Source organism: Nuphar pumila, chromosome 9 (assembly GCF_984573655.1).
Source record: "Nuphar pumila chromosome 9, dmNupPumi1.hap1.1, whole genome shotgun sequence".
Taxonomy (NCBI): Eukaryota; Viridiplantae; Streptophyta; class Magnoliopsida; order Nymphaeales; family Nymphaeaceae; genus Nuphar; species Nuphar pumila.
In genome coordinates, this window is record NC_143257.1 from 61,265,809 (window position 1) to 61,277,684 (window position 11,876).

The 11,876-nt window shown below is 36.0% G+C and overlaps 1 protein-coding gene across 1 annotated transcript; it reads left to right on the top strand.

Moving 5' to 3' along the window:
• The first annotated feature begins 1,033 nt into the window (after positions 1-1,033).
• On the top strand, positions 1,034-7,033 carry LOC149828609 (RINT1-like protein MAG2L). Its single transcript, XM_090017097.1, has 6 exons — positions 1,034-1,234; positions 5,303-5,850; positions 5,938-6,085; positions 6,168-6,370; positions 6,470-6,632; positions 6,833-7,033. Exons 1-6 carry the CDS (start codon positions 1,034-1,036, stop codon positions 7,031-7,033), a joined length of 1,464 nt encoding a protein of 487 aa, XP_089873223.1.
• The last annotated feature ends 4,843 nt before the right edge of the window (positions 7,034-11,876 follow it).

An 11,876-nucleotide genomic window follows, 5' to 3' on the forward strand; every position in this document is an offset into this window, starting at 1 on the left:
CAAAGAAATACATAACAGAGAAACAACAGGCAGGACTGTAAAATACGCAAATGGGGACTAGCAAAAGAAATTGGTATGACAGATCATAAAGGGAGAATAGCATAAACAGGAGTTCCAATAGTAGTAAATGATCAATACAAATCGATTACTAAACTCGGATATGAATAAAAAATAAACATTCTAAGAAGAACACCTATCTAAACATATATTCAATACCATGGAACCAAAGCAAATCACCAAGAAAACGGAGACAAAAAAAATATCAAGATGGTGAATGGATATCAACGATGTTTTCTCATGTAGGCATGAATGGGTTTTAAGGGATTTAGCATTACATGAATGAAAACGTGAAATAAACTGCAGAAAAGAGAGAAAAAGTGTTGGGATGATGGACTCATCCCTATTGCTATCGCATGTCTGTAGATCAATCTTGCTATGAGCAAAACGGTGCTACAGAGATGCCTTAATGTAAAAAAAAAAGAATAAAATAAGACAAAACCAACGAGGATCAGAAAAGATGAAGTACAGTATAAGCGAAGTAGCAGTTTTTTGTTTTTTTAGGAAGGTTCAAAAGGAAAAAGGCACAGTTATTCACCTGCAATTCTTCTTGATGGAAGGTCGACCTGTGATGGCTTGAAGGGGCAAAACCAACCGCTTGATATTGTGAGATGGGAAGCTCTTGCCTTGGGATGCTGCTCTTCAGCTTTTGCAGGGAGATGTATTGGAAAGAATGGCACCGATAGATGGGTTTTCCTCTTTCCTTGATGGATTTTTGTGGTTGCGGTGTTGATAATGGATAAGAAAACTTGAGGCAATGAAAGAAAGAGAATGGTAGGTCGGCCCCTGATGATGAGAGCCGAGATGGAATTAAAAAGGGAAAAGTGGATGATTCTTAAAAGCTCTGGTGAAGATCGACACGAAAGGTTGTTTCATTTTTTTTTTCTTTTTTTCTTCTCCCCCTTTCTTCCATGCGTCACTCCTCTTATAGGGGAAAACGAAGGTTCGAGAAGGAGCATCCTTCAGTTGCAGATCGATGGCTGAGGTGAGAAGGTTGTGCGTCGTTGGCAATCGAAGCTGGAGAAATGAAGCGTGCCAGGCTGTTGGCGATCGAGGGTTTTTGAGAGTTTGGACCAAGGTGGATGGACGGATGAGGAATGTGGAAGAAGGTTCTGGTGATGGAGGAACGCACATGGGGGCGTGCGATGCTGTTTGTAGCCATGGAGGCTTCCGGAGGGTAGCTGCCTGCGGTTAAGGGTTTCAGTGGCAAAAAGGGGTTTGAGATTGTGAGAGGGTTTGAGAGTGCGATTGAGGAAGAAGGTGGAGAGGAAGAAGGGAAAAAAAATCTTTTTGCCTTCAACCCCTTGCGAGAAAACCCTAAAAGATGTTTTTTTACGAGGCCCTTCAGACTTTTCACGAAAATTTAAAAAAAAGGCTCCTTTACCGGATTTTTCTAAAAAAGGTTTTTTTCTTTAAAAGGGATATTTTCAAAAAGAGGTTTTCTCAAAAACCGATTTTTGTTGGATATATAATTTTTTTTTCTTTTACATTTTCCATTTTTTGGTATTTTCGGAAATAAAACCTTAAAATTTATGAGAAAACGAGGATTTAAACTATTTTTATTTGTATTTTTGGGAAATATTTACAAAAGAAGGTTTTCAAGGCTATTTTGGGAAAATTTCTTCAGAAAATGAGTTTGGTCCCAAGTTTTGAGAAAATATTAAGGTTTTAAACCTCAAATTGAGAAATACAATTTGATGGATCCAAACGGATACCGAACGAACTGTCTGAGCTTTTCAAAAGGTTATTTTGGAAATTTCGAGAATTTGATTTTAAACATTGGACAACGAAGCTCAGATTTAGATCTTTTTACCTGGATCCGGATCCGAAATTGAGTCAGATATATAAAATGAATTTAATTTCAATAAAACTTGAGAAATAAAATGGAATTTAGATTTAAAACTGACTCAATTACCCAAAAAATGAAGATAAAGGGCAAAAGGGGAATATTTACAAACTTTTGAAAAAATTGGGGTGTTCAAAGACCCCCGGGGCCAAAGAAGATTTGAATCATCTCCGAGATGAAGGAGTTTGTGACGGATCCTTCCAGGGAAAGTTCAGATCATCATCGAGATGAAGGCGAATGTGATGAACCTACCGACAAACCCTAAAAGATATTTGATTTCTGCTATCATCTAAAGATCTTTTGAGCCAATATCATCAATAGAATTCCTGAGATAAAAGAAGGATCGGAACATCTCCAAGATGAAGGAGTTTGTGACGTACCCTTCCCTGAAAAAGAGAGAAAAGTCAGGACATCTCCAAATGAAGGATGATGTAAAAACCCAAGAAGCTCAATGACTCAAAGAGAGTGCAAAAGGATCATCATGGGAAAACACCCAGATATCAAACTGCCAAAATTGCTAGAAATCATCTTTTCTTATGCAAAAATATTTTTTATCAATATCTTTTCACTACTTGCTTTTATGAAATTGAGAATATTTCTTCTCTTCTCATATCAAGGAAATGGATAGCTTCCAAGAAGAAAATCATCAGCGCTGAAATTTTGAATTTAACTCTTAAGACCAAAGAGTTAACATCGTTGGAAGAAATACTCTAGGTAAAAGAGGGAATATCTTACGCACATACGTGCACGTTTTTAAGCGTTTGAGTCAACTACAATTTTATCTTATTGGCAAAATTTTCTAGCTATTCCAAAAATGAAATAAATATTCAAAATCCATTTTGATGCAACCTAGCGTTGTTTATATCTTCCAGAAGAGTTGCCTCATTCAGAAGAAGTATCTCTTTTTGTCCCATCACGGTTTCTTCACTCAAGAAATCTATATGGACGTGCCCACTCAGGTTAAGGGTCAAAACCTGAATTTTCTGCGAGAGGTCATTAATTTCAAAAGCTATTTCAGTCTCAGCAATGAGACACCCAAAATCATCCCTTTTTTCAAACTTTAGGGAACCCTATTTTTCTCCTTTCGCAAACCCCTTTCGGATTTGTTCGTCCAAACTTCGAAGGTCCCATTATGGTTTCTCCATTCAAGGATTCCATTTTGGTCGTCCCCTTCAGGTTAAGGGTTAAGCCTGAACCTCGTGCCATGAGGTATCTTCCTTTTTTAGGTTTGGGTTAAACCTGAGTCTCGTTTTGACGAGGTGTTTTCTTCCAGTCCCATCCTGGTTCTTTCTGTCAAGAATGCCATGCTTTGTATATCCATCCAGGATAGGATCCTACTCGAGCTTCATCTCATGAGGCATTTTTCCAAAAATGTCCCTTCAAAGTGCTCATATATTCCTTTCCCCATTCAGGTTATCTTGAGATATATTCGTCTCATCCAAGTTAAGGGCTAAACCTGAGTCATTCCAAAAAGTTGATCTTGTCTCACCCATGAGACTTGATCAAAATTCTTATCTTTCATCATTTCGAGATCTTCGCCCAAAGTCCCATCACAATTTCCTCATCTCTATTATTCAATCATATCATTTTCGAGGATTTCGTCTCCCCAAAACCATTCAGGATAAGGTTTTAAGCCTGTGAAGCCATGTTTTCAAAATAATTCTTCCACACCCAGTTCAGATCTGTTGACTGAGGCATTTTTTAAAATTTGGAGTGTTTTCTTTGCCACTAAGCTCGGCTTTCAACCGGCTTAGTAGCAAAGAGGGGCATCTGTGAACACCCCAAATTTTTCAAAATGATGTAAATGTTTCCTTTTTGCCTCTGATGCCATTTTCTAAGTAATTGAGTTAGTTTTAAATCTAAATTCCAGTTTATTTCTCAAACTTTATTGAAATTAAACCCATTTTACATATCTGACTCAATTTCGGATCTGGATTCATTGTCAAAATCCAAATCTGAGCTTCGTTATCCAATTTTTAAACCAAATTCTCAAAATTACCAAAATAACCTTTTGAAAGTCTCAGACAATTCCTCCGGTATCCGTTTGGATCAATCGTCATATATTTCTCGATTCAAGGTTTAAACCTTGACATATTCCATCAAAATCCGGATGTAAACCCATTTTCTGATGAAATTTCCCCAAAATAACCCCCAACTCTCAGAAAACCTTTCTTTTGTAAATATTTGTAAATTTAGTTTAAAAAATTCCTTTAGAACTTTATTTCAAAAATACCAAAAAAATATAGAAAATGAAGAAAAGAACAAAAAAATAAAAAAATATAGAAAAGAAAAAAATAGTTTTTGAAAACCTCCTTTTTTAAAACATCCTTTTCTAAAAACCCCTTTTTGAAAATCGCTTTTTATGAAGAATCACTTTTTAGAAAACTCTCGAAAGGAGCCCCCTTTTTATAAAATATTTTAAATCAAAAGGGCCCCATTGCAAATTTTCTTTAGGGATTCTCTTTGAGAAACCTTCGTAAGAGGCCGGATGGCCAGGAGAGTGGCGGGCTCTCACTCTCCCTCTCGAACTCCATCAACCCTTCCCGATTCTTCCACCCTCTTCTTTAAAAAGGGACAAAGGGGAAACCTTGAGACAACCGTCTTCACCCCACCATTATACCTCTTCTAGGAAATCCTATAGCAATCCTTCACCTCGACATCACTCTTCTCTTGATCCCTCTTCCCTCCCTCTGGAGTTTCCCTTGCGAGTTGTAAAGATCAACCCCTCATTTACAGAGTTATAAGAGGATCTCTCATCCCTCGGTCGAAATCCCTGCAGCAGGAGGTAAGTGATTCTTTCCCTTCCATTCCTGTTACTGGTTATATCCATCTCTGATTTTTTTTTCTATATACAAGTTTCCTCCCTCTTTCTTTTACTTTGATTTTCTGCAGGAATTTCGTATTATTACATTTTTCTGTTTTAATTTTGTTTTTGGGTTTTTCCCTTCATGGCATTATGGGTGGGATCGACCTGTATGTAACAAGAATGACCCCCCTTCCCATTGCTACAGCAAATGGAATCCCCGATTCCAACACTGTATCTCTCTCCTTTCACCTTTGATTCATGAAATGATTTGATTTTTATAGATTTTGACATACATTTATAGCTTGATTTTCTGAGTTTTCATTACCTGCTCATACACGATTTCCCATCTGTAGGCTATTTTTTTTTCATGCTCATTTCGGTTTCAAGATTTGCATTGGGCCCTCGATGCCTTTTTCTTTTTTTTTTGCTGACACGATGGGAACAAATGATGCTTCACCATAGCATCATTGATTCATTTGGGTTTCAAATCTTTGAGTTTATTTTGATTCTTATTTTTAGTATTGACTTCCATTTGATTTTCCCTATTTTTGGCCCCATTGGCGCACCCCTGAGTTGTGTTGGGTTGCTTGTAGCAACACCAACTATTCTCTCGTGCTACAGCCAACGACATCTCTCAATCTCTAAAAGCATTCTTGAATTCAAGTTTCGTTCTTCGGGACGATGTTGCTAAGGCCCCATCGATCGCCGCCCTATTGGAAAATGAGTGCTTGGATTTGGAGCGCGACCTTCTTGGCATAAGGAGGAAGCTTGCTGCGGTGCTATCATCATGGAATTCTCATTCCTTTAAGATGGAGAGGATTCTTGATGACGTCAATGTGAGATTACAGGATTTTAGCCACCACCCAGATGAAATGGGTGATGCAAAGTTGAATAGGATTACGAATATGTTAGCAGTGGAATTACCATTGCTTGCTAAAGAAGTTGGCAGAGTTGATGATGTTCGAATTTATGCCAAAACCACCTTGAAGTTGGAAGTGTTGGTTGGAGATCTTGAAGATACATTGCGCCTAATTATGACACCAATGTGTGTGAATCAGATCCCAATGCTTGCAAATGCTGCTAGTTCAGATGATATTGATTGGAAGCTGGGAAGGTTGCAGCTTGTTGTGGATGTTCTCAAGTAGATAGAGAATGTTTTAACTGGGCTGGCAGAAACAAGGCCACAGTGGACACGTCTCCTTCGAGTTGTTGATCTGAGGATCGATAGGGTGCTGGCTGTTTTGAGGCCTCAAGCTATTGCTGCTCATCGCCCTGTCCTTGCAGCAATGGGATGGCCTCCTCCTCTTAAAAAAGCAAATCTTGACAAGGGGAGAAATTGTGACTTTCCTAACCCACTTGTTGTAGTGGATGGAATTGTAAAAAAAAAAAAAAAGATACTCGAGGAGCTTTCTTACGCTTTGTACTTTTCAGCAGTTTCATATAAAGTGGAAAAATCAGTTGCGTGACTCTTGCAAGATACATCTTGATCAACACCTCTGGACCATTGATGAATTAGTTTCTCCTATTGCTTCAAGAGCAGAACATTATTTCTTAAAATGGATTGATGAACCAAAATTCATATTTGCTCTTGTCTATAAGATCACTCGGGATGTTGTTGATGGTGTCGATGATCCTTTGCAGCCTCTCATTGATAAAGCAAGGTTATTAGGTTTCAGTGCCATGGAAGCATGAGCACGGTCTATGGTAGACATGCTTTCAAATTACATGAAGAAGAATGTGATGCCCATTCTTGCTGACAGATATCACGTCAATGGTGGGGCAGTTGAGGTGAACACCTCATGGCTCCATATCATCGATCTGGTCATCTCATTTGATAAACAGATGCAATCACTTGTAGACCTAGTGGTTTTAAGGCCTTCTGAAAGATTATGGGAGAACTCAACATCTCCTATATCGTCTATGGTATCTATGATAAGCATATTTTCTGATTGGCTAGATTGGTTCTAGATGTGGAACCAGATAGAATTGATGGATGGTCAAGAAAAGCTATTGAGCTGAAAAGGAGAACGTGTGGTTGATTAATATCAAACAAGGGAGTCAATTGGACATCAAGAAAGTTTGTTCAGTTTATCAGATCTATTGCATCCCAAATTTTATTGCAGCTTGTTGACGTCCTATGGCAGCAAAGTGAAGAAGTTGAGGCATCAGACCATATTGTTGATTACAGTTCCCTGATTAAGGTTGTTGGGTCTATCAATGCTGCACGCTACTGTGAATCTATTTTGGAGATATGGCGTGATAACACATATTTTCTAGAGATGAGTGCAGCTGACAATTTTATGACCTATCAAAGAATACTTTAGATTCGCTTGGTTGCTTTTTCCAATATGAGTTGGACCAATTGAAGGCATTTGAAACAAAATGGCTTGCAGAAATAATGGTTTTTCTTCTTCGGCAATTTGACTCTTTAAGCTATGACTATTTCCAAAGCAAAAAATCGATGGGATCATGTGGAAGAAATAAATGATATTGATGAGTTCCCAACTATCTTTGCAACTTTTCTTGCTGCACTTGATGCCCTTCAATAGGGGTTTACCTATTTCAGCATGAGCTTAAATTTGAAAGATTTCCTTGATATCTGGAGAAGCATGGTCAATGGATTGGACCACTTTATATTTAGCAATATTTCATTTGAGCCATATGAAAATTCTCTAGCCATGGATCAAGCAATTTGATGCGGACATGAAAGCATTATTGCAGATTTTTAAACCTTTCTGTGATCACCCTGAAGCATTTTTCCCATGCACAAACAATTCTATCCGACTGTTGTCTATGACTCGGGAAAAAGCATAACATATAAAAGTTCTGGCTCATTGTGAGAAACCAGAATGTCTGCAAAGTTGTGGTGTGTTCCATATTTCTGCAGAACAAGCATTTGTCTTATACAAACATTCAATGCTTGTTTGGAATTCGTTGAGATTTCACCTCAGAATCAGGAAGGTTCATATGGCTGTTGTCCTTAATGAGTATTGTGGAACTGTAGAGGAAAAAGTGAAGCCCATACATCATCACAGCACCTTCCTCAGCCCTCACCATCTACAGTAGTGCTTGGCACTGCTGTAGTCACCTGCACATCTATAGCAATGCCCATGCGCTGCTATGGCCCTCCTTGGCTGCCCATTCCATACATACAACACTTCCTGCATAAATTATGTTTATTACACCTGTTACTTTTTACAGCACCATTGCACTTACATTTCACCATTGTTACACGACCGCCTATATTTCCATTACTTCACCTGCAGCATACACCCTGCTAAAGCACTGTTGTGTCATACCTCACCTTTAGATTGCACTCACCTGTATCCTCACCTTCACAACAGATAGATATCACCTAGCATTCCTCTGCACTTACATTCAACATATCGATGCCAGCCATTAAAGATGGCATTGATCCATGGGGTTACCTAAAATAATATCATATACACTTGCCAACACCTATGTTCATATCTCTATGAATATTTGTGACTTCACTAAAGTCATTCTCAGTCATCTACGTAGATGACCTTGCATTTGTCATGTGTCTAATATGCCATATATGTTTCTTATTTAGCATAAATGTTATATTTAGATACCTGTGCATGTTTTCTCATTAAAAATAAAATATATGCATTTGCATTCCATTAGCTGCATTCTAGGTTCAGAATGATATTTTTGTAAATTTCTTTTCATGTGCATCCATTATATTTTGCTAGTTCTATTTTTGCAGGGAAGGTGTAGATTTTTGAAATTCCTTCTTCTAGATTAGGCTTTTCTGTAAATTTTAAGTTCAATTCAAGTTTGTAATAGTTAGATATTAATGATAATCTTCATTTCTTTGTATTAGATTAGAATGAATGTGCATATAGATGTCATGAATTATCTGTTTCATTTTTCTCTTATTTTCTCAAAAATTCACAAATAGAAACACGAATGGCACGTGCACCATTCTAATGAGAGGTAATTAATTTTAAGCAAATGACTCACATTGATGGACATAGTCAAAATGTGGGCAATGCTTAGGATTTTTATCTTTTATAGAATAATACTGGATCCACACTAGATCCCTCTTCAAAAATCATCATATTTTTAAATATTTTTTTCTTTTATCAGGGTTTAAAATTAAAATTATCTTTATAATATATATCAATGGCCATAGTCGGATATATTGAGAGTTAATTTCATTTTAAACTCTATAAAAGTACAAAAAATATTTTTTATTCTTCATCTGAATTTAAATATGATTATTATATAATACATTCAATGACCATAGTCAGGGACGTATCATATTTTCAGTCTTATTTCAATTCATTTAAAGAATGAAATATGCTTTTCAAATTCAATTTCAAAATTCTTTAAATTCATTCATCATTTAGGATAGAACTGCATCATATTCTCAAAAATTCTTTTTCAAAATCCAAGTGATCTTGAATATCTCTCTTTAAATTCTATTTCAATTCATCAATCCTATCTCATTTTCGAAATCTGATTTCAAAGTCCAATTTGACTTTGAAATTTCAAATTCATTTTTATTCAAAACTCCAATCCAATTCAAAGTTCAATTTAAACTTTGGAATTTTTGATTCATCTTCTAATTCTAAATTCAAGCTTTAAATTCAAAGTCCAATTTGACTTTGAAATTCATTTGTATATTCAAAATTCAATTTCTAAATTTCAAATCAAAATTCAAAGTTAAATTGAACTTTGGAATCCTAAATTCATTTTCAGGATTCAAATTCGAATTAACATCTCAGATCAAATTTCAAAGCGCAATCTAAACCTCGAAATCCCTGATTCATCTTCTAAATTTAAAATTCAAAAATTAGAATCCAATCTACATTTTTGGATCCCAGACTTCGGATCCAATTCCATTTAAAATCCTAGATTTCGAATCCAATTCCATTTAGGATTCTAGAAATCAACTTCATTTTGGATCCCAGACTTCGGATCCAATTCCACTTAGGATTCTAGAATTCAACCCCATCTTTGGATCACAGACTTCAGATTCAGATTCCATTTAGAATTCCAGATTTTAAATCCAAATTCCATTTAGGTTCCATATTTCAAATCCAAATCTATCTTGATTTCTAGATTTCAAATCCAATTCCACTTTCAGATCCCATCTAGACTTCTTAAATCTATTTCTATTTTAAATTCCATTTGGATTTCTCAAGTCCAAATTCCATCCTGATATCAAACTTCGAATCTAGAATTCAATTCCATTTCAAATTTCATCCAGGTTCAAAATTCCAATTCAGGGTCCATTTCTGACTCTGAAAACTTTATTTCTCTTTCTCTCAGCTTCAAAATCATTCTTTTTCAAATCAAGATTTACTTTCCCAACTCCGATTATTTCAAAAACTTAGAACTTCAAACATCTTTTCAGATTTATCTCAAGTTTTAAGTTAAATTCAACTATCCAAAAATCATTTCTTCATTTCCATTATCACATTCATTTCAGAATCACTTGGAAAATCTCAGATTTCCAAAAATATTTTCTCAAAAGCATACATTTCTACATTTGCATTGCACAAGCATGATTCTTTGTGCATTTTAGACTTAGAATAAATTATTAGATAATATTTAGGCAAAGCAAAAAGGCATAAATTTGATCCTTGGTTTGATTACCCCTGGTAAAGGTGCCAGGAACGGTCGAACCTCGTACCGACGAGCGAGCCCTGTCTCCCCATTTTCCCACAAATATTTTCAAAACGGAGGCGAGTAATTTTCTAAATATTTTCAAATCAAGGTCAAGTGAGACCCCGCAAAAGAGTTCCTCTCGCTCTCTTCTCTTCTTTTCCTCTTCTCTCTTCTTTTCTTTCTTTTTATTTTCTCCCTTCAAAAAGGAGAAAATAGATGTTGGAAAGGAAAAGAGAAAGGAAGAGAGAGAAAATACAAGAGGAAAAATTTTGCGATGATCACAACCCTCAGGATTTTCCACAGCATAGGGCTCCAATGAAAAATTGGATCCAACGAGATGCAAGGATCTCACCACCACTAATGTGAGGTGAAATGAAAGATTATTGTGGGGTAGATCCAATCTAATGCTGAATTAGATTGGATGCCTTATTATTGCTTAGGTGATGCAAGAAATCAACATGATAAAAGCACAAAAGCTGGTGATGCATAATTCTAATATAGAGCAACTGATGATGTTGATGGAACAAAGTATACAGATATTGCTAAGGTATATAAAAGAAGAAGGAAAATGCAATGCAGCAAGGATATTGGATTGCGATGTTATTACTGTTATGCTAAAGAATCTTAAAGAAAGCACAGTGGGTTAAATGGTATCACACGCATGGCGATTAATACAATGATATCATATGCAGTATGGAGATGATCTTTGACAGTAGAACAACATATGTATTAAACAAAATTGCCGAATATTAACAAGACATATCTATGGAGGACTGTGATGGAATCAGAATGCCACATTATCATAAATTTAAAAGAGGAAAACATAAGACAACAAAATGGGGAGTGAAATGAAAATGATTATAAAGAGAACAAGGTTGCGTGAATAGTAGACTTCTCAAACCGACCTCGTACAATCACTTGTTCTTGGAGATTGATTTTAATATTCGATCTTAGAAAGTCGAATTCCCCTTGTCAACACTGACCATGAATGACCATCAATGGATCAATGCAAGGCTTTATATAAAATCATTGATAACGCAGCTAAATGATGAGATGACTTCTACAAATGCTAAAAAAAAATAGGAAAAATCTAGATTGAAGCCTAATTAGCAGAAAATTGCTCAAAAAATCCATGGAACACCATTCACGTTGTATCTTAGATGTGGAAATTAGTTTCAATAAAAGGACATTTCATAATAAAATGCCCAAGAATGGGCAATCGGACTGAGAGAAAAACCCAGATGCAAGGAACCATTAAATGTAAAATAACAAAACACAATACTGTGAACAAAATGAATAGAATGTAACTAAAGGGTCAGTCAAATGCAATAAAAAAATCAGATATAAATAGGAAACCGAAACGTAATAGACAATTTAAACAGTTAAAAGCAAATGCCATGACAGGAATGATGTTAAGATAAAAATCAAGCCTAGAAAGAAAAGATCAGACGCGGATAAAAATTTAACAATGACAAAAAAAAATGAGAATCCACCTATCATAAAAGATAGCAAATGCAGAAACAGGGA